Raw genomic sequence first — 23,720 nt, forward strand, 5'->3', positions numbered from 1 at the left:
TCGAAGCCATAACTCCCATTGGTATGGGTGCTAGTGGGTTGGTTCTGATTCAATTTCTAAGTTACTTAAAATCATAATCATCATATTTGTCCGATTTTGATTCTAAAATAAGTAGAATTAGAACAATCAAGACACGCGGGTATCTATCAATTTTGATTTTCATGAATTGAAAGAGAAAAAAAATATTTCTGTCATTGTAAATATTTTTTATTTTTTTGTTCTTCTTCATAAATTAAAATACTATCCACAAAAAAGAAAGAAAGAAAAACAACTTAATTACAATTTATCATTCTAAAGATATAAGTTCATGATTTTTTAAAAAATTAACATTCATCTTCTTTACAAGTTACAATATTTAAAAAAGAGATGACCCATTTTAAGTTACACTGATCACTATAGAAAAAGTGAAAAACTTTATATAAAATGTATTAATTTTACAATGTTGGAAAAACTTATATCATTTATATAATTAAAAAAAATGATAAAATAAATCAATCATAGGTAGTGGTGGATGCCTAACGGTTTGGTTCTATTTTACACTTGACTCTAATCGGTTATAATAAAAGGGGACCCAAACCGGACTTTTTTAGTTTTGGTTCGGTTCAATTCTAGTTAAGTAGGCACCCATTGACACCCCTAATTTTATAAGAGAGCTATTATTGGCACCCCAATCTTTTTTACTTATTACGTTCCAATCAATGAAATAATTTATCACACCCCCAAATAAAATTACAGAACTCTTCTGTTTCCCGAAAGACTGTTAATTACACCTCTTGTTTTATATTTTCATCTGGGGTGTAATAAGTAAAAAATGGGGTGCTAATAATAACTCTCGTTTATAATGGTAAAGATAAACCCTAAAACCCGCCACCATTTGAAGTTCTCACTTCTAACTCAGAAAAAGACCTCTGCAAACTTCAGGGTTGAAGCAAAACACACAAGATTTCTTGTTGGTTTAGTCGAAGAAAACACATCACAAAAACCCTAATGTCCATCCACTCTACTTGAAATCACAATTCTATCTCAATCATGGCGACATCAATCGCTTCTCAGTTGCAGGCAATCAAATCCTTCATACAATCCGATGCAGAACCATCTAAAAAACCCTTCACTCGTCCTTCCATAATCTTCGAACCTAAAGAGGCGGCCGATATCGATCTCGACACCATCCTCTCCATTGCTCTATCAAGTAAGCCAAATCTCCTTAATCCCAGCCATCAACCAACGTTCAGATTACTTCAAATTCATTTATTTATCTGTTTTGGTTGTTGGAATTTGAATTTCAGGTTTGGAGGCTCTTGTAAAAGTAGATATTCGATTTGAAGGTTACAAGAACAGTCTGTTTAGTTACAAAAGTAGAGAATCAGATAGAGAATTAATGGGTGTTGAAGAAAATAAAAAAATTAATGATTCGATTACTTCCTACTTGAGATTACTTTCTGGACATCTTCAACTACCTTCTTCTTTAAAGACTCTCGAATACTTGATTCGTCGATACAAGTAATTATCATCGAAAAAGTTCTGCCCTTTTATGTAGAAATTACAATATTGAAGATTTTGGGCATATTTTTACTGAAATTTGTTCTTTTTTTGGGGAATTACAGGGTTCATGTTTATAACACGGAAGAACTGATCTTTTGTGCTTTGCCATACCATGACACACATGCCTTTGTTCGAATAGTGCAGTTATTGGACTTGGGGTGAGAGAACCTGTTGCCCGTAAAACCGAATTAATGAATAAATTGATCACTTATGTGAATTATTCATTTCCCCCCTCAATTCTTGGTGCAGGAACTCTAAGTGGAGATTTCTTGAAGGTGTTAAAACCTCGGGTGCCCCACCACCGAGAAAGGTCATAGTGCAACAATGCATACGAGATACGAATGTGTTGGGGGCTTTATGCGACTATGTGAGTGTTTTATTGCTAAATTGTTTTTATTAGTCATGATTTTCTTAAGTGTTTTAAGTAATTTATTGAGTGTAATTTTACAGGCAATGTCGACGAAGAAGAATCAGTCCTCGATACCGGTGATCAGCTTTTCTACTGCAGTTTTTGTTGAGGTGCTGGGTGCCTTGCCGATCATTGATGATAGTGTCGTGAGGAAAATTCTTTCTTTTGTGTATTTCGGACTTGAGCCTACCACAAAAGGAGGTCCAGATCACAAGGTGAACTTTGAAGGTTTTTGTTGTTTATGCATAATGTAGAAACTTCTAGACTTTGTTCGCAACAGTGCACTTTATTCTCATAGTAATTGCTGGTCAAGTTACATAATTGATAATCCTTTTTGAACACGGTTACATAATTTATGGCCATTTGCTTGAATACTTGATCCCTTGAGCTTTTGCTGTATTGTTTTTATCCTTCAATTTCTATGAAATAAGGTTATCTACTTGATTACTTTTTCCCTTGAGCTTTTTGTCATCTTATTTTTGTATTTCTATTATTATGAAATAATTTAATAAAGGTTGAATAAATGAACAAATTGTGAACTCACCTAAAGGAACCATATCACCTATCCATAATATTGCGCGTACTACACTACTTTCATGCAATAATATGGATAACCAGGGATTGTATGATGAGTTGTCTTTGTTAGTACGTATCATATACTCGGGTGTAAGAGAATGTATATTTAATGTAGTATTTACTATGAAGAAAATTTTGATTGAAATTTATGATAATCGGTGATCATTGTGACCAATGTCTTGCAATAAGGAAATAAAAAGGAAAAAAATTCGAAGTGTGGCACTAGAGTCTATGAAGCATCAAAATTTAGTTGACATGGCTTCTTCGCCTTTTAGATTAGTCTGTGCAACATAGCATAATGGTTCTTATACACAATGCCATGGTAGATAAATGAATAATTTCAAACACAGTCACCAAAGACGAGGTTTGAGAATATGACGATAAGGGAAAAGTCTGGAAAAATTGATCTAGAGTAAGCCTCTATAATTGTTCCTACTGGGTATTGTTATCATGTTGTATTATAAGGTCCCATATTAAACTACAATAATACATCACCAAACCCCGTATTGATATCATTCATGCATCCACAACTAGTAACAAGAGGTCCACACGTATTCAGGGTTTATATTGTTTAAAATATGAAAAAGGTCACAATCATGAGTCTGAGTTTGGATTCATCAACCGATAAAAAACATCAAAATTAATGTCATCCTCATTTTCTTACGAATTATCGATAAAATGGCCCCCATCAACTACATCAAGGTCATATTCTCTTACTAGTGCATCAAGGCCATATTTTATTTGGTCTGATTTAATTGCAATTTGCAAAGATCTTGATTGTGAAGGGAAAAAGTCATGATTTTATCAAGTCTTTTTTAGTAAGTTGGAGAATTTGGTGACTATGATTTCAAATGTCTTTTTTGAAGAACAGTTGTCTAAGCCAGTAGCCTAATGTGACATGCCTTTATCCTTCCAATTATTGTTTATTTATCTCTCCTAGTTTTAAGTTGGTACATTCAAATTCTTTATTGATTCTTAGTTGCTGGTTCTGAGGAAATTTCACAATTCTTTGTACAGGCTGGTGCTTTTATGATAATCGGTTTACTAGCAAATAGAGCGGCGTTGAATCCTAAGCATGTCAAAACTTTGATTGAATCCATTGCGAGGGTAGCTCGACAAGATTCCAAAGAATCAGCCGATTTGCCTTGGCTTCGGTTGTCGCTCATGGCCATAATCAGTCTTCTTCAGGTAATGTCATGTTAATAGCCAATAAATTTGGCTCATTTTTGTTATTTCTAAGCATCTACTGTTTGTTGCATACTTACTGATCCAAGCTCAAATATACCCACTATGAACAAGTAGGGCATTAAAAGTAAGTTTGAAAACTCCAATTACTGTTAAACCCGAGGTTTCTCAGAAGTAAACTTGGTTAAAACATCATACACAGTTTCTTCCTAGAAATGCTCACAGTTCTTGCAAGAACTAAAAAGATAAATTCACAGTCACTACGTTCTTAAGCCTCCTTTGCGATGCTCTTTATGAATTATTTCTGTTGAGATAAAATCCAAAAAACACAGCTTAAGGCTTGAATAACAAATATCAACTGTCGATCTAAGGTGACGTGAAGTATTTTTGATTATAACCTTTTTTTTTTCTATTATAACTAGAAGATCTTTATGTCACACGGCAATCACTATACGTATTTTTTTTCCTAATAGATTTATGAGGCTCAAACTGATGGAGGACATTGTTTGCTGTTATATGTTTCTATCTATTTTTAATTCAGTATGATTTCAATTAATTCTTTACCCTACTCTTACTGCACTCTTTATGTTGCTTTGGTGCCATACCTTGTTCTTCGTTTTCAATTATTTGCCTTGTACTCCCCTCACTCTAGCTTATTTGACCTTTTCCTTTGCTAGTCATATTCTGTCCAAATGTTCCCTAAGAAAGCTTTGGAGAACCTTCACGAAATTAGGTATTTCTTGCTCCCCCAAGACGTAGTTTTTTTTCCTTCATATTTTTCCCCATTTTATTTGTTGGTGTGATGTACGTTTTAGTTTTTTCATACATATAGTTTTTTTTTTTTCTCTGATGAAGTGATTTTGCTGGAGTACTTTCCGGACTGTCAAAGGAGTTCAATATCAAGAAATTTCTGTCTGTTTATTTAGCATCATTGGCAAAATACAGGTTTTTTTTTTACCGTCTTTAATGCCTTCCTGAACTTGCCCCTTATCCTTTTATGCTGAGATATTTATCATTTATTTTGCAGTTCATCCGATGATTTCTGCTGCCTTGCCTTGATATACACAATTGAGACCGTTCCTGTAAAGGATTTTATTGGTGATATTGTTGTTAATGTGCTCACTTCCTACAATCTGTTATTAAAGAGCACAGATAATTCTAAATTATGTGAATCAGGTATTGTTTGATGCTATTTTCCTCAACAGAATTTTCTCTACTATGCAAACATTTCTTCGGATTGGATTGGTTTCTTCAGTGCTTTTGTGCTTAGGACATGCATTATTGTATCTTATGTTGCACTAATTGACCAACTCTCATCGTTCTACTATGAATATATTGACTCTCTGATGGTTCTGGCGTAAATCCTTAGGTTTCTGGCGAATTTTAGATACAATTCGTAAACATTATCCATCTGAACTACAGGGAGCTGTTCGCAAGGCCACGGAGGTCTGTTGACTTATTGTCTCTTTAATTTATACCAGTTTCTGGCTCGACCCTAGTTTTAATTTGTTATCCTTAATGTGATTCATTTGTAGGATTCAAAAGTGAACTCCAAGAAAGAGAATTCCATTTTTGAGGTTTTGGGCAAGATTTTAGACGGAAGTTCAGCTGTACCACCTGAGATCTCTGATTCGAAAATTTGGTTTTCTTTGGAACATCCAAAGGTACTATCTGTTGGAACTGGTATTCTTCAGAAGATTTAATTAATTAAATATATTTTGTTTTCTTCCCACTAACCTTTCCCTTCCTTCCCGCTCCTTGGAAATGGCTTGTATGCCCCTTTTACTGCTATTTCATTCAATTTTCCATTCATTTTTCTAGAAAGAACTGTTTGATGAATTTGTCTTTAGGCTGAGGTTCGTCGAGCTTCACTATCCTGTTTGGCCAAATCTGGTATTCTGAAAGCTAAGGCCATTGAATCACAGGTACTTTTGGTGCTCTTAGTCTTAATTTTCCAGTATTTTAGCAGTTTTTCCCTACTTGGTTTCTTACTTTGTTGGGGAATGTTCTAATATTTTATTTGTATTGGTTCGTTAAATCTTTGTCTGATATTCTTTCTATCCTCAAATTTTAATGTTTTTTTTTTTTTTACATGTGATCCAGAAGCTTGTAACTATTCAAGAAGCAGTGTTACGCCGGCTCCGCGATGATGACCTCAGTGTTGTTCAAGCGGCTTTATCTCTTGATGGATTGTCTGGCGTTATAAATATCCCTGATCTTCTTGAAGCATTTCAGAATGTACTTTTCAGATGTGTCGACATTGTGACAGCAGGTAAGTTGAGTTCACTATGTTTGCTTTTAACTATTTATTAAGAATTCAAGTTCCTCTATACATTGTTCTCATTTGGTCTCAATGGTGCCTGAGTGAATTTTCTAAGATTCTTTGTTGACTAAGACTGGAAATCATTTATCTTCAAAATTTCCCCATGCTTTGTCAATAGACATTCAGAATTAATTTGAGAAATTTAATTGAACATGGAGAAGTTTTGTAAAACAAAATTGTCAATTTAGGGAAGTTTGAAGAATTACTGCCAAAGTGCTGGGAGAACACGGTGCACGGGATGAATAATGCTCTACACAAATGGACACAAATACGGGTGAGAAAAGGGTATTTTTGGAAACATCCCCCTGTAAAATCGATGATATTGGCTTACCCCCTTGCAAAATGTAAGATGAGGCTTACCCCCTTGACTATAAGTCAGCGTTGCGTTTTCTTGATGATTTAACGGTAAAATTTTGATATTTTTTCAAAATGTTCTAACTTAAATCAAAATTTGGAAAATTTTTAGTGTTAAGTCACCAAGAAAAAACATTGTTGACTTACGGTCAAGGGGGGTGAACCTAATCTTGCATTTGCTAGGGGGTAGACCCAATATCACCAATTTTACATGGGGGTGTTTCTAAAATACCCGTGAGAAAATGAGATGCAAAATTACAAGTCGTTCAATATAGTGTCATTTCATTAAATAAATGATGATAATGATTAGGACATTGATAATGCTTTTTTCTCTCTCTCCATATCAAGTTTGAAATCCATGTAATCGATTTCCAAGTGTTACTCCAACATTAATAATATAAAATATTATTATTTCACATTCCAATAAGAAAGAAATATTTTATATTTGAATAGTTGAAAGCTTCTGCAATAACTATGTTAGATATACTTTAGCTATGGTGTTTAGAGGGATATTCATAATGAGTACAAGCTTTGTTAATGGTTTCCATTCAAGGTAGGGAAAGTAGACATCGTATGATTAGTCTGCTTGCTTCCATCACTAACTTTACTATTTCCCCTGGAAGCAAGGACAACCAGGTGTGCAGAAATAGCAGGGATGGAAAAACTGGGTTAATGGCTTCCATTTTATCGTTCTTCTGTTCTCTTTAGTCTCCCTTGTAGGTCACCTCGGCCTCTTGTGAAGGCTTCCTATGTTTTTATTCCTGTTTCTTGGGGTTCTATCATGAAATCTCTTATGCCTAACCTTATTTTACCTACTAGAAGTAAACTTGAACAGGCAACAATGATTTTGGGTTCTTTAATTGTTCCCGATGCAAATTGAATTTTTAATTATCCAAAAATTGGAATATCTTGATTTACTTGTGGATCCTTTTTCATCCTGACTCTCTTTCTGCAGGTCCAAAACTGGTTACATCTGCAGCTTGTGATGTTGCTGTATCTTGCCTTGATTGTGCTATTTCAAATTTCCAAGACCACCTTGACTATTCAAAGGGTGTTGCTACAATGATGTTTCCATTACTTCTGATTTTGCCGAAGGTTTCTTATTTGATTTCATTTTGAAGCCTTTTTCTAGTTCTATGATTTTATATTTTACGTATTCATTTTGAGTGTCTGCCAGTACATTGGTCCATTTATTTACATTAAGCCATTAGTTTTATTCTATTTTTTATTTTTTTGTTTGCTAACTTGCAGACATGGAGGTTAAATCTAAAGGCTCTGGAATTAACAAAGGAAGTACAGTGGTCATTTTACCGCAATATTTTTGGTTCATCTGCCTTGATCTCCACAGTCCATGAAAAGGTATTTCTGAATTAAAAAAAGACTTGTATTTCTCAAATCTGGCTGTTGAATTTTTTCTTTGTTTTACTAGTGTAATATGGTGTACCAATTTATTAGTTTGGATATGGCATCGACTATCTGTAATCTGATTTTGAGAATTTGAAATAATGCAGAAATTGGAACCTAGTTTCAGAACTTCAATCAATATGAAGACTGTTGGAGCTTTGGCTGAAACTTTCTCAACAAGCCCAGAAGAGTACATGCCTTGGTTGGTCGAGCGTTCTAATGGTTTTGAGCTATCAAAGACATTACTCTTCTTGGTTATACTGCAGTCATTTATGAAGCCAAAGGAAGGTGAGTACGTTCTATATTTATTGTTATGTTTTTATGTTCTTGTTTGTCATATTCTATTGCTTCCTTCCTACTATTATGTGAGCACGGTTTGTCACTCCATTTTGTAGTTGATGCAGTAAGTGTTTATTGTGCTGCTTGATAGTTGTTGGAATTGATTAATCTAAAATTCACAATTTCTAGTTATTTGAACCAATATTTGATTTGCCAAACTGCATGAGAAAAAAATAATATTCAAACAAATGAAATAAAAATGGAAATGGGACAAGGATCTACTTGGGAGATATTAAGGGTTTGTTCTTTACAGAAGCCAACTCCAGCTTCAGAAACTGTCTTTTGGAACAAGCAGAAGCCTAGAGCCTGAAAAGCTATATCCAGTAGAAGCTTATTCGTTACAGGAGCACATAAGCTAGAAATTGATGTTCATTTGACAGTTTTTTATTGTTGGATTATGGTAAAATGACAAAAATACCCTTAATGTTGATAATGCATAAAAAATGACCAGAATATTTTAATAAATATATAATTATACTATATATATATATTATAATAAATTTATATTAAAAAATTATAAAAATAATTATTTTAATTTAAATAAATTTATAAATTTTATAATTCTATCAAAATTTCGACATCTCCTCTTAAAAATGGACATATGAAATTTTCCTGATAAAGAAAATACATGTAAAATACACAATCCAAAATCCACATAAAGATGAAGGGTGTTTTGGTAATAAAGTAGTGATGATGAATTGCTTTTGGTCTTGGTAGTAAAGATGAAGGGTGTTTTGGTAATAAAGTAGTGATGATGAATTGCTTTTGGTCTTGGTAGTAAAGATGAAGGGTATTTTGGTAAAAATGAAGGGGTATTTTGGTAGTAATCCCCTTTTGGAAGATGACGGGTATTTTGGTAATCCCCTTTTGTTTTTTAAGGTTAAGTTTGGTTGGAAATTTGATTAAAGATGAAGGGTATTTTGAAAGATGAAGGGTATCTTGATAAAGATGAAGGGTATTTTGGTAATTCCCTTTTATTTTTTAAGGTTAAGTTTGGTTGGAAATTTGATTAAAAATGAAGGGTATTTTGGTAATTCTCTTTTGTTTTTTAAGGTTAAGTTTGGTTGGAAATTTGATTAAAAATGAAGGGTATTTTGGTGAAGATGAAGGGTATTTTGATAATCTCCTTTCGTTTTTTAAGGTTAAGTTTGGTTGGAAATTTGATTAAAGATGAAGGGTATTTTGGTAACTACACTTGACCCGTTTTACGTTTTTAGCTTCACACAAAGGCCATTTGAAGAAGCCCCTCTTGGATGACTTCCATTAAGAGCTGTTTTCGGTTTCATTTGAAATCTTCGGGAGCAAAAATAGCCCAAACTCATTCTTTTGGCATTTTGGGCTTAAAAACAAAAAAAAAAAAAAAACCCAGAAAAAAGCCAACTCCAGAAGCCCAAACAATCAGGGCCCTAAGGTTCCGAATCAACGTGGTCAAGATCTTTTTTTACGGAGTCCAAAAATCTCCAAATTGCATTCATATGTTAACTTTGAGTGCAAGTTCCAGGGAATCTCTGGAATCTGTTGCTTAACTCTTCAAAATGGGTAACTTGTCCACGTGTGACACTTTGATTTTCAATATGGGTAACTTGTCGAGATCATTTTGGGTTTTTGCCTGATTTCAAAACATTGTTCCGAACAAGATTTTAAATCTTTTTTTTTTTTGATAAATATAAATAACAAGATTTTAAATCTTGCTTCTTATAACCTTCTTTTAATTTGTATTATTTTTTTATTTGACTCATTTTCATCATGTCCTTTGTTCCTAGAGATTGGTATGTTCATAATATAAGGAGTTTGTCTTGACCTCTAAGCTCTATTTTCATATCATCATCATGGAGCTCCATTATCATCATTGTGATGATAATTTGCCTCATATCAAGAGAATATCTTCCATCGAGTGTCCTGGGACTTACTTGGTTGGTCCTTATTATGCTTATATATTTGTTTTGATGATGAACAACTTTGTGGCCCGTTGGAGCTATTTTATTCCTTTTCAAATTCCATTGGTAAATGTTATTTCAATATTTTTCTCCACAAAGTTTAGTGGGGAGCTGACTGCTGTACCTTCCTACTTATTAGAGCTTGGAAGCTTCGTGGCACTATTTCAAGTTTGTTTTCCAGTTCTCAAGCACGAGTGGAGTGAGGTTGGATCTAGGGATGGGGTCTTTCTAGGGGAAGAGGTAACAGATTCCCGATAACTTAATCTTTGATGTCATATTTTACATCTTTCTTCTTCACTTGTTTTCTTTTGTCGCATCCGATTGGCAGTTCAACGCAGAAAAGCTGGACAGGTGTTGCAGTACATTCTTGGGCCAATTGTCCAATTCAAATTGCAAAGAATTGAATGCAGATATTTTGATTTGCATATATTGGAGGTTACTAAAAGCACTTATTTCAATGGCTCCTCTGGATACCTCGGTGTGTTGTTGCATATCATGTTATATCTTTTATTCATTGTGGAGTGCTCACAATCATAGTCACCAAAGTCGCCCTCTTTTAAAAAAAATCGTGTTTAAATTGCGATTTTAAAGACTGACGATTAAATCACGACTTTTTGAAAAAGTCGAAATTTAAACTAAAAAATGTGATTTTTTTTTTTTTGCTGAACAAGCTATTTTAAAAGGATTTTTTCAAAGGCCATTTATTCTTAAGTTTAAAATAGGATTTGATGATACAAATGATAACATCACTTAGTAGAAAAAATATATATTGTCGTAACACTATTTCGATTTTTTCCCCATTTTTTTGTTTTTTTTCAACTTTTTCCCTTGCTGATTTATTCCCGAACCCCCAACTTGGTGACTATGCTCACAATTAATGGTGTATTTAGGCACCTATTATAATGTGGATCTTTTTATCTTGCAGGCTGATAATAGGGAGTGGCTATGCGCTCTTAATGATCTGTTTGTCTTCTTTGCGGAATCCCGTCTGAAGAATGTTTTTAAGGAACATCTTCATTTGCTTGTGACAAAGTGCAATATCTCTCCTATCTGTTTTTTGTCCAGATTTTTTACTGAAGAAGGTTCTTACTATCACTTCTTGCATACTATATGCATCATTGTCTGTGTTTTTGATTCTATTCTTTAAGGAATTATGTTAGGCTTGATCATTTTATTGCTGGGCTCTGAGAATATTTAGTTTTCATATGTTGTAATTCTTTTGAATTTGTATCTTGCAGATTTTTCTGTTGCAGTGCAAGTTGAGAGTCTTAATTCTTTCACGACTATTTGTTCTCAATCTGCATCATCAGAAAAGAGTATAAGAAGCAGATATTTGGAGTTTCTGCTTGGTTTTCCTTCAGTTTTGGTTCCACTTTCCAGTAATAACCAGGTTTGACCTTGGGCCTTTTAGGTAGCGATGTTGGCAATTTTAACTAACACTTGTGTATGATTGATACAAAGTTTTGTAATGTGCTTTCCTGTTTGGAGATGCAAGCTTATTTTCTTCTCATTTCGTTAGGTTTCTCATTTCCGGTGCATACAACTATATCTTATTTTATTGTGCCATTATGTGATAAATTTTGTGTTAAGGATCCATCCATCCATCCATCTTCGTGTTCAGGATATCCGGATAGCAGCAATGAAGTGCATTGAAGGGCTCTACACTCTTTGGCATCTTATGGATATTTCTGCCGGAAAAAATGGTATTTATTCTCTATAAAGAATAATTCTAAGTGTAGAAAATCTGCATACACCCAATTTATATAATTTCGTTTCCTCCCCCCCCCTCCTCTTTTTTTTTTTTTTTTTCTCTCTGGTATTGATGTGTACTGATATCATAAAATGACAGGGAATGATATTAATTTGCCCCATAACATTTGGACACCTTTTCTTGGGGAGTTTTTGGGCTTAATCATCCAACAAAAAAGGCTGATATTGTCAGACCAGAATTTCTTTCAATCATTTTTGACGGCTATACTTGGTTCTTCCTGCCATAGCCTTATAGTGCCGCAAAATACCGATCAGAGGTCTTCTTCTAATATTACATTATTTCTTTCTCCAATCATGTCATCGACATCCATTTGAAAGCATTTGCAAGTCTCATACATTTTTTTCATATTAAAGAATGGATATTTCCTTTTTTTTTTACTGTCTTCTTTATCTTTTTCTAATGCTTGCATTGTTTCTTTATTAATTGTTTCACTGGGGTGTTTAGTACATGGCTCTTATAGTTATTTCACTGTTTTTAACACATTTCTCTTATTGTAGTTGTCTCCTTTTCTTTTGTTTCCTGCTAGAAATTTTCAATACAAATGAAATTATGCAGAATGCAAAGTGGGGTATGTGGTGGAGAAAGACGAAGTTAGAGACCCCTTTTATCGTAGTTTTTTTTTTTTCAATGCATGTTTGTTGGCATCAAAATACTTGTATGGAGATTTAGATGAACTGTTAGACAGCAACTGTTTGTCGGTATCCATTCTTAATTTGTTGGATCCATTCTTAATACATTACACTTATCGGAAAAACTAAATGGTGGCTGAAATAATTGAATTTGTTTAAGATTTCTTTGGTAAAGTCTCTAGAAACGGCGTGGCCTTGTTATAAAGATTTAATAATTAACTAAAAAGATTGCTGGTGGTAAATGGTATGTTTGGTTAATTGGAGAAAAATATTTATGGTGCTAGCCTGCTAGGAGAGAAGTCTAGAGAGTTGGAAAGTTGTTTCTGGTTTTGACATGTAAGTTCGGAAGAGAATATTTCAGGTAGATAAATTTAGCTTGGAATGAGTTGCAGAGCTAGAAAAGAGAGATAATTAGATTTTGGAGGATATGTGAACAAAGAAATCCTTAAATAAAATCTGCTTAAACTCGGGAAATAACTCACTCCAAAAGAAAATAAGTCCTAAAATAGTGATAATCACATTTCCCATACACCAATGACTGATGTTTTTTATCTTTTCTTTTTCATAAACCTTGAACACTACAAATAGAAAAGTAGCATTATGACAAGAAATGCATGTCTATCAATCAAATTTGAAAGACCATTAATTGAAAATATTGAGGAGATATGGAGCGATAAAGTGACACGACCAAGGAGGACTACCAGCTTGCTGCGTCATTTTGATTTTTTGAGAAGATCTTTTTTGGTTATAAATAATAGTTTAAAACCACCTCCATATTGCAATCGAAATTGTCAAGAGATTGTTTTGTCATTGTGTTCAAGTGTTTAAGACCAAGTCTTTTGTCATTGAGAAGGAGTTCATATCTGCCCTTTCCCCCTCTCCATCCATGTTCATTTGGGTTTTCCTCTTTCTCTGTTAGGACCTTTGACTTGGATATTCTTTTAACTAAGGGCCGTAATCTACCTTCGTTGAACATGTCCAAACCATCTCATTTTACTCTCTTAGTTTACTGCCTATTGGATTTGTAGCTACTCCCACGTTTTCCCGAATACTTTCACTTTCTAATTTTATCTTTCCTAGTCTTTTACTCATCCATAACACTAACGATCCGATTAGAATTTTATTATGTTCTTTGTTTATGACTGATACTTCTTCCACTTGTTAGCTCTAATCGAATCTTTCACGTCTTCCACAGAAATACATTGCTTTCATTTAGGTCCATTTGTATTTTTATGCTGTACAATTATATAATCTAACCTTTGTTAAAAGGTTTACCAAGACATACCATATGGTTCTTCATGATTGATTTGACAAATCCTATTTAATTTCATATTAGGTTTGATCAGCGTACGAAAGATGCCATATTTCTTTACACTGTGAGCTCAGCACTTAAATTTTCTTCATACGGGAAGGTCTGCATTCAATCTTCCCTCATATCTCTTTTCTTTTCTTCTATTTTGTTTGCTTCTCTAGTTATTCTCAACATTTGAGCAATTATTATGCTTAAGGATCTTTTCCTCAGTTTTCTTAATAGAACAAGAGAAGCTTGAGACAGAGAAATCAAATGATGCTGATATCTTTTTGCAGCTTATGGTTCTATCATTATTCAAAGAAATGGGCAGTGCTATTGTGCATGTAGAAGGTGTCAACTCTTTGCTGTCAGAACTTTTGGCAAGACGCAGTCAGTATCATTTCGGGCTTGATAGATCCTGTCAAGCATTGTCAAAAATTGAAATTGAGACCCTATGCTTTCTTCTGGAGGTAAATTTTGTGAGATTTTTCTTTGTTCCATGACCTCAGTGTTATATAATATTCCATACTAATAGATCCATGGTTTAGAGCTGTGCTGCACCAAGTGCTTCATTTGCTATGGATATTCCATCAGAGCATCTAATGAAGGCCTTGCAAGTAAGTAGCAACTTTCCTGATTTATTTCACCTAAATAAAAAAAGAATCACATGTTTTATTATGACTCTTCTAGTTTGAGATGCTGATTCCTCAAGTTTTCATTTACTTTTCTGTTTCATACTTCTTCACCTTCCAGGTGGATGGTGTGTCCTCAGAAGATCTCGCTGTCATCAAACCTTGTGTTACTGTCTTACAAAAGCTGAACTCTTCCTTGTACAGTCGTTTGAAGATTGAGATACAGGTCTCTTTGTACCTCTTCAGTTGTAGCATGCCTTCTTGTTTTGTTCGGAGTTTAGATTAACTATGGTTAATAATTAGGTGGTAGAAGTTAAATTTGAAAAGCATTTTGGATCTTGAGCGTATATGTTTTTTGTTCTTTCATTTTCACTTAGTTTGTCCCACTAGTGATGAAGGATAGTTCTTGCCTTATTGATGTGCTTTTGTAAATTCTCTTTAAAAAAAGGATCATCTAATATCTAGCTGTCGTTAGATGAACTATGGTTAATAATTAGGTGGTAGAAGTTAAATTTGAAATGCATTTTGGATCTTGAGCGTATATGTTTTTTGTTCTTTCGTTTCCACTTAGTTTGTCCCACAAGTGATGAAAAGGATAATATGATGTGCTTTTGTAAATTCTCTTTAAAAAAGGATCATCTAATATCTAGCTGTCATTAGGTTTGGATTACAGGGATAAATGATACATCTATTTATTCGTTGTTTTTTATGCTTGAATTTCACTCATTTTCTTGTTGCTGAGCAGGATCAGCTATTTCAAGACCTTGTTTTTCTGTTTCGAAATGGAAATGGTGCTATACAAATTGCAGCTAGAGAGTCCCTTCTGCGAATAAATGTTTGTTTTCACCTCTTATGAAATCTTGTACTTTATTATTTTGAAAATGTGATTCCTGTATTTACACATGCTTCCTATTTGTGGACTGGGCATAGTATGTTAGATTCCTAGATTTTCTCATGCCTGTTATATGTATTGCAAACTGCAGCTCGCTTTAGACATAATTAATATAGTGACAACAGGGAAATCAATAGCAATAAGACTAGGCAGCAAAGAAAAGGAAGAAATTTGACCTTTTTATTTTATAATGAAAATCTAGAAAACAGTCTTGATAACTCAATAAACAAAATCCTTACAAACCATAATAACGTCTTTCGTTTGGAAATAAAAGCCATGCATACCTAAACCAAGACTGCTCTTTAAAACGTAAAGATACTAAAATATAGAATCTGAAAGAGGTGCCTATTGCTCTCTGTTGATGTCATTGAATTGGGTTTGAGAACTCATCATATCCTAAAATTTAGGATCTGAAAGAGATGTGTAATGGATCTGGGTCTTGATAACACCCAATAACCTAATCCTTGCTGTACTGTTTACTATTCACATGGGTTGTTTGGTGTTTGGTTGTGCAATCAGGACTGCATCATCCTACCTGGCTTGAGAGGAATAGTTGTCTTTAATGTACATTCCGAACATCTTTTTTTCAACTTCTTTAGTTCAGGTTCTGTGATCCACATGTTATCTATATGCTGGGGCAATCCTTCCACTTTATTAAGTATTGGCGATGTTTTCCTTGTCGAGTTTTCTTGGCATTTACGGCTACGATATTTTAAATTTCATCTTTTTTTCTTTGCTTTTAATGATTTTATTGGCTCTGTTGTCCCTTCTTTAACAAATCAGACACTTGATGGTGTAGGTCCTCATGTTCTCTAGGACTCATTCAATAGTGTGAAAATTTTGGTAAATAAGGTGCTGAATTTACCTCTTTGTTTATTTGTTTTAATATGTTTTAAATATGAAGGTGGGGTTTTGATCTGATGTCTGTAATAATATTACCTCACATAGACTTTACCACCTCACCAAGGTGTCACCTTTCTGAATTTTTCCCTGTTGATTGCATCTTTATCATTTGCACCTTATCTCCATTTAAAAATATTTCATCCCAAATAAAGGCGATTCACATTATGCATTTGAATATTGTAGGTTCCTTGCTTAACCATAGTCAAGTTACTGGACTCGATTCTTGCACAAGAGTCCCACTTATCAAATGGAATGAAGAAAAAGAAACCACGAAAAGAACGGATTCCTGAACTGCGTTGTGGTTTGTTTTACAAAGGGGAAAACATAATTTCTTTTCTTAGCTCTCTCCTTGATGTGTTACTGCTAAAGAAAGATATAGAGCACAGGTTCTCTTCAATCTCTACGATTAATTCTGGATTAGCTTGGAATGTTTTAACTTATGCAAAATTTCATTATGTAACGACTACCAATTTTTCCTCACCTCGATGCAATTCCCCTACTCCCCAGACTAACGGATTGAACTCTGAATTGTAGGGCTTCTTTGATAGAGCCCCTATCCAAGCTTCTCAGATCAATCTTTATAGAAGATTGGCTTCTTAGGCTTGTTGACCAAGTTCAGAAATGGATTGAAGCTTCATCTGGCGTTTCTCAATCTATTAGCAGCTCAATATGTTACATTCAACAGACATTACTATTAATTCTTGAAGACATCATTGCCTCACTCTTATCTGATGTTCCTCTCAAGGTTTGCTGTCTTTTTTTTTTCCCTGAACTTGAAATGTCAATTTGTAGAGATCAGGAATATTTCTCTTAGTTTAGATTAATTTTTGTTTCTTTTATTTTAAAATATGAGGAATACGTGTTATGCTTGCAGGATAAAATCCATAATAAAATTGATATAGAACTGTTGGTTGAGTGTGCACGTGCTACGAAGGATGCAACAACTCGCAATCATGTGTTCTCTTTGTTGACGTCTATCGCAAAGCTCGTTCCTGACAAAGTTCTAGATCATATCATTGGTATACTTACTGTCATTGGGGAGTCAGCTGTCACGCAGGTTGGTCACTATTAGTTTTTTTTTTCTTCAAATTTTCGTTGTGTTGTAAAGTGAGTACTTGAACATATAGTATGGCTCAATTTACAATCAAGTTGTCCTCCATTAGATTAGTTTGATTTTATTTTTTTATACATGAGTGTGAGGGCGGTATTGGACCTAGCATTATGATTTGGGATATGTTTCCGTGCAATTTTGTTGTAACTAACGATTTTATTTTATTTTTCATCTGCTTCTTAGAGTGACAGTTATTCACAGCGTGTGTTTGAGGATTTGATAGCCACAATAGTTCCATGTTGGCTATCTAAAACAGATAATGCTGAGAAACTGCTTCAGGTATGTAAAATGTTCTTAATTTATTTAGTTGAGGTACACATTTCCACCATTGACCGTAGTGATGGAGGTGTTTTTTTTTCCCCAAAATATTCTGCTGATTTGTGAAATGCGTCTTTCAGATTTTTGTAAACATTTTGCCAGAAGTTGCTGAGCATAGAAGGCTGACAATTATAGTGTACCTGTTGAGGTATTGTTATTGAAATTTTTGTTGGTGTTTTTGGATTCTTTACTCTTAACTTAAGTTGACATGCTTACCTTACAGGACTCTAGGAGAAGAAAGTAGCTTGGCTTTGCTGCTTGTTCTGCTCACCCGTTCATTGGTTTCAAGGACTAGTAAATCTCGCTCTGATGAAAATATACGTGCTTCAGAATCTTTTGTTTCGATCATCCACAAAGAGTGGGAGCATGTGTTTGCTACACAAGTATGCGAGCAGTATTCATGCAGGATTTGGCTTCCATCTCTAGTTAAACTTCTTCAACATATTCGCTTGGGTGATCAATTACAAGAACAAGTTGTAGAATTGCAAACTGCGATGCATTTTGTTCTATACAAATTGCAAGACACTGAATTGGTTTTCAAACTTGAATCTGGGGAAGAATCAGATAACATTCAGGTATTCACGAAAATGGATCTGTTTCTGATACATTGTTTGTATATATATATATTTTGATCAGTTGTGATACATTATGTTTACCTAGATGTGAGTACTCTAAACTTGAATTTGGGAATGCTATTGTGACTCTTTCATTCCCGTACAGACTCTTGCTGAGGTTGCATTTGCTTTGTTGCTTATTTTTGTGTTAGATATGATATGTGGAGTAAAAAAAAACTTTCCAATTCCTATTTTGGTAGTATGCTTTATCATTGCACATGGTTCTAGAAGTACTTTCAGGGTGTTTTATTTTTTTTCGATTTTTTAACTGTTACAGCTTGATCTTGGAATGAGGTATCGTATTCTATCTTGTATGCTTTAGCTGTTAATGTCTGTTTAAATTGCATGTTTTTAACTTCCTGTTGAATCTATTTTGGGATGATGAACATTTATATGGAGCAGTATAATTTTCAACAGCTTTTCATTTGAATTGATGTTTCCAACGGTTGAGTGAATTATTTATTTATTTAATTTTATAGGGAATGCTAGGAGCACTTATGGAGCAGGTTGTTGCTTCCTTGCAACTTGTCAATGCCAGAAGCAAGCTATTAAGTGTTCCTGTTGGTGTAAAAAAAGATCTGAAGGAGTGCATGCATACTGTCATAAAAACTATTACAAAGGGAATGATCCCTTCAGCATACTTTAAAAGCATCATTTTGTTGCTTGGGCATGCAGATGGAAATGTGAGAAAGAAGGTACAGCTGCACTGCACTTCTCTTGATGTAATCTTTAATGTTACAGGAAAGCCGAAGTACCCATCTTTAATTGATAGGACAGTCACCAATGGCATCACGTGACTGCTACCATGGTTTGAAAGAACTTTTTAGGATGGCTAAGATTATTCAATAAAATAGAGTTTTGGCCGAGGAGATCCCCAGTTGACACATAAAATTGTGGCATCTGAGGACTATACCTATGGTCTGCTCAATGGGTACTGGCTTGTGAAACATCCAAATGCGTGTGTTTTGGATCTGTTGTTATTGACCATATTCATTTATACTTGCAGGCTCTTGGTCTTCTGTGTGAGACAGTTAACGATCACGATATGGTTAAACTGAAGCGCAATGAAAAAAGAAATGTCAACCGAAACGTAGCTCGTTCTTGGCTGAGTTTCAATGAAACTTCTCGGGAATCATTTGATGAGATGTGTTTGAAAATAGTTCAGTTGGTTGACAGTTATGTGGATGGTTCTGATACTCCTGTAAAGCTAGCAGCAATTTCTGCACTTGAAGTGTTGGCAAATAAATTTCCCTTCAGTAGTTCAATCTTCGCCTCATGTCTAACGTCTGTAGCAAAGCACATTGGTTCTGAAAATTTGGCTGTCTCTTCCGGTTGCCTTGGGACCACAGGTGCTTTGGTCAATGTGCTTGGTCCAAGAGCATTATCTGAGCTTCCTCACATCATGGAACACACGTTAAACAGAGCTAGGGACATCTCAAGTTTGGCTATAAAACTCAAACATAGCCACGTCAAACCTGTCTCTGGATTTCCTGGTTTTAAGGAATCTCTTCTGTTTTCTGTTCTTGTGACCTTGGAGGCAGTAGTAGACAAACTTGGTTCTTTTTTAAATCCGTATCTTCAAGATATTATAGAGCTTATGGTGCTGCATCCAGAATATGCTTCAGAATCAGATCCAAAGATTAAACTAAAAGCTGACACAGTTAGAAGGTTTATCACTGAGAAAATTCATGTAGGACTTTGCAAGCAGTGTTATTTTTGCTTATTGCACTTTCTCTTATTCAGAATTTTTTTTTCCATTTCTTATCTTCAACTCTGATTTAATTTTCAGGTTCGCCTTACTCTTACACCACTGCTGATGTCGTACCCTAAAGCTGTCAAGTCCGGCGACTCAAGTCTATCAATTGCATTTGAAATGCTAGCAACCTTAATTAGTACAATGGACAGATCATCCATTGGATCTTATCATGCAAAAATATTTGAACAGTGCTTGTTAGCACTTGATCTTCGGCGCGAACATCCTGCATCTATTAAAAATGTTGATTTCGTAGAACATAGTGTCATCCATGCAATGATTGGTTTGACAATGAAACTTACTGAGACCATGTTCAAACCTCTTTTCATTCGGAGTCTTGAGTGGGCAGGATCTGAATTGGATGAAAGTGGGTCTACTGAAAGCAAGAATTTGGATAGAACTATTTCTTTCTACAGATTGGTCAATAAACTTGCTGAACACCACCGGTGAGTCAGTCAATCTTTTATGTTTATAGATAGTTCATTTGCTAGGGGTGTATTTGTGTGGGCTCAATCCAACCTTGGGTGACTGGCATATATTCTGGGCTTGTATTGGGCCTGGGCTGAAGACTTGGCCAGCCCAGCGAAACTCAAGCTGATCACTAAGTATAATATGCCAACAAATTTTACATTTTCATTTTTCTCTAAGTTGTACCATTCTTGAGTTCTCAAATCTCCAAACTTTTCAAAGTGAATTTTTTTTTTTTTTTTTTGTTTTTGGGGGGGGGGGGGGGGGATTTATGGGAGTAATAATCAACACTATAAGGGTAATATTGATAATATGGGGTGAAACATTAGTAGTTAGGCCTGCAACCCAACTAACCTATGGCCTGGGGTTGAGTAGTTTGTATATTGGGTTAAGGCTCGAACTAAGCATCTCAGGCCTGGCCTCAGGTTGGGTTGGACTTGAGTTAGATCCAATCCGACCCTACTAACCCAAGTTACATTTGCATCCTTACCATTTTCTGTTAATCGATTTCTCGAGTGATTTTAATTAATATTATTCACCTGGTCCTTTTATATGGTGTTATAATTTTTTTTTTTTTTTCTATTTGCAAACCTTTCCATCTATCATTGTAGGGTCATTTTTTAACTTTCTGATCAAGCAGTCGGTCTGGATTTATATGAGGGATTTTTATTTGTTTATTCCCTTTTTAAGCTTTTGGTGCAAGGCATTTTCTTTTGAGTTACGTTATTTATTTAATATCAGTCTTTGTATTTGGTTGCTCCTTAAATGAATGCTATTATAAATGCAGATCCTTGTTTGTTCCCTACTTCAAGTACTTGCTTGAGGGCTGTACACACCATCTATCAGATGGCCAAGACACACAATCTGCTGGGTTAAGCCAAAAGAGAAAGAAGGCCAAGATTGAGGAAGCAAACAACAAGAAGAAAGAATGGAAAGGAGAGTTATCACCTCAACAGTGGCATCTAAGAGCACTGATCATATCTTCCTTGCATAAATGTTTTGTTTATGACACTGGGAGCCTGAAGTTTCTCGACTCATCTAATTTTCAGGTTAGTCAATCTCACCTTTTCCTCTTTAAACTAGGATCCATACAGAGAAGCATAAATTGTATATATATCTGTATTCTAGTCTTTTTAGAGACTTCCTTTCTAAGAGTTATCTAGGGTGAACAACTGTCGTGGGAATCTTGCGTGCTTGGTCTGCATAGGTCTTTCTATATAAAAAATTTCATGATTGATGAACAAAATGATCCATTTGTTTAAAGAAAACAAAAAACGAATCACTTGACATTATTTCTCACCATCCAAAGGCATACTATAAATTGACTAGTTGCAGTTCAGTCATCTGATCCGTTTTTGTTTCCGACTAGACATCCTTGTGGGACTATCAAAGAGGTGGCTTTTTTTTTTAACTCTTTGGAGCCCACCCTGTGAATACCTTGAATTTTTCCTAAAGTCAAAGGAAAAAAATCTGTTGTTTCAACCATTGTCATATCAACATTTCAATTTCACCATTGATTCAAGTCATAGAAAATAGCTGCGAGCTATGATCAACATAGGCATGCATTTGATGTACTGATGGAGGTGGAACCCACCATTCATGTATTTCGATTTGGTGGATATTCTTGGACTTTAATCCAGTAAATCAGAATTCTGTGACCACCTCCATCATATCAACATTTCAATTTCACTGTTGATTCAAGTCATAGAAAATAGCTGCGATCTATGATCAACATAGGCATGCATTTGATGTACTGATGGAGGTGGAACCCACCATTCATGTATTTCGATTTGGTAGATATTCTTGGACTTTATTCCAGTAAATCAGAAGACTGACCATCTGGAATCTAGATAAAATATTGCAAACATCCCAAGGGAGTTTCTAGACTGGATGGTTTTAGTCATCAGATTGGGTTGATTGTCAGAACTGGCATCGAATTGTGGTTACTTGATTGTTTTTCAAATGTATTGTTATGCCTTTTTAGACCTAGTTACAGTATCAGATTCACTCCGTGTATCCCCCCATGGTATTCACTTCGACTACTCAACATCACCATCAAAGCATAATTGCAATATGAAGTTACCAGGACATCTGCACTATTTAATTCATATTGGCCTTCTTTTTCATTTAAAAAAAAGTTTTTGTTAGGTAAGTTGGTGAAAGCAGGGTTTTGTTTCTTGGACGATTTATTTATTGGTTGGTGTTTCTCTATTATTAAATCATGTTTATATTTCTTTGCAGGTTCTATTAAAACCCATTGTCTCACAATTGGTGGCAGAGCCACCAGCTTCTACCGAAGAGTTGCCAGGAGTACCTTCTGTGAAGGAAGTCGATGATTCATTGGTTGGTTGCCTGGGTCAGATGGCTGTCACTGCAGGCTCTGACCTTCTATGGAAGCCTCTAAACCACGAGGTGAGTGAAGAATCTCTCTACTAGTCTGGTTTAAGACTCCAATACTTGCATTTTTGCCATATTTTTAAAACTGAACTTGTGAACCAATTAGCCTCATTCTTTAGAATGTCAGACCGACATGTCAACGATGTGAAGTTTGAACTATTCTTTGTTGTTTTGTGATTTTCATGGTGTTCGTTTTTAACCACAGGTGTTGATGCAAACTCGGAGTGAGAAGGTCCGGTCACGGATCTTAGGCCTTAGAGTTGTGAAGTACCTTGTGGAGCATCTGAAAGAGGAATATCTTGTTTTGTTGCCCGAGACCATCCCCTTCCTTGCTGAACTGCTCGAGGATGTGGAGCTTTCAGTCAAGTCTCTGGCGCAAGAGATTCTAAAGGAGTTGGAGACCCTTAGTGGTGAAAGTTTTGGACAATACCTATGATTCTGAACAACAACATAAGAGTGTGTAAGTTGCTTGAGATGCTGGTTGGCGAAAAAGAAGAGATGCATCATTGTAACGGAAATTGTAAATTATGTCTAGGGCTTAGGAGTGTAAATGCTCTAAAGCAGTTTTGTTCTGATGTACATTTCTACCAGATCTTGTTGCAAGATCTGAAGAAAGATATATTGAGTCTTGTTCCTTAGAATTTATCGTGATTGTCACTAAAATATATCTGATTCTATATTCCACCATCGAACAAGATGAGATTAGATTGTTCTTTAACATTCTGTATGATTGCAGGGAATTTGTTTTTTCAGAGAATATGAATTCCTTTGCAATTCAAATGCACCTAGGAAAATGTCAAAACTGGGTTGGTTCAGTTAGGGTAGGATTTTTTTTTTCTCCCATAACACAACAGTAGGTAAATGGTTTTCCA

At 34.9% G+C, this 23,720-nt stretch overlaps 1 protein-coding gene across 2 annotated transcripts; it reads left to right on the forward strand.

Annotated features, from left to right (window-relative positions):
• The first annotated feature begins 870 nt into the window (after window positions 1-870).
• On the forward strand, window positions 871-23,566 carry LOC147389344 (ARM repeat superfamily protein). Of its 2 annotated transcripts, none has more exons than XM_086417565.1 (39): window positions 871-1,189; window positions 1,287-1,500; window positions 1,605-1,700; window positions 1,792-1,909; window positions 1,993-2,166; window positions 3,545-3,715; window positions 4,390-4,445; window positions 4,568-4,657; window positions 4,740-4,888; window positions 5,082-5,158; window positions 5,248-5,376; window positions 5,563-5,637; window positions 5,816-5,984; window positions 7,345-7,484; window positions 7,641-7,748; window positions 7,901-8,081; window positions 10,209-10,309; window positions 10,398-10,547; window positions 10,995-11,151; window positions 11,308-11,459; window positions 11,691-11,772; window positions 11,919-12,096; window positions 13,806-13,881; window positions 14,057-14,230; window positions 14,309-14,377; window positions 14,514-14,618; window positions 15,138-15,227; window positions 16,371-16,573; window positions 16,722-16,932; window positions 17,062-17,244; window positions 17,482-17,577; window positions 17,697-17,764; window positions 17,840-18,191; window positions 18,710-18,925; window positions 19,237-19,920; window positions 20,020-20,429; window positions 21,239-21,500; window positions 22,693-22,863; window positions 23,054-23,566. In XM_086417565.1, exons 1-39 carry the CDS (start codon window positions 1,030-1,032, stop codon window positions 23,282-23,284), a joined length of 6,528 nt encoding a protein of 2,175 aa, XP_086273691.1. In that variant the 5' UTR covers window positions 871-1,029; the 3' UTR covers window positions 23,285-23,566. The 2 variants fall into 2 exon arrangements, with proteins under 2 accessions (XP_086273691.1, XP_086273692.1); XM_086417566.1 differs by having other exon boundaries at window positions 11,323-11,459.
• Window positions 23,567-23,720: the final 154 nt, after the last annotated feature.

Source organism: Akebia trifoliata, chromosome 12 (assembly GCF_017979445.1).
Source record: "Akebia trifoliata isolate Shusen 1 chromosome 12, ASM1797944v1, whole genome shotgun sequence".
Classification (NCBI taxonomy): Eukaryota; Viridiplantae; Streptophyta; class Magnoliopsida; order Ranunculales; family Lardizabalaceae; genus Akebia; species Akebia trifoliata.

Bases quoted from the DNA above. Each gene is read 5' to 3' on its own strand.
- LOC147389344 (XM_086417565.1), top strand. From the start codon at position 1,030: ATGGCGACATCAATCGCTTCTCAGTTGCAGGCAATCAAATCCTTCATA. The intron at 7,749-7,900 runs GTATTTCTGAAT...GAAATAATGCAG, and splicing joins TCTCCACAGTCCATGAAAAG to AAATTGGAACCTAGTTTCAG. The intron at 15,228-16,370 runs GTTTGTTTTCAC...TGAATATTGTAG, and splicing joins AGTCCCTTCTGCGAATAAAT to GTTCCTTGCTTAACCATAGT.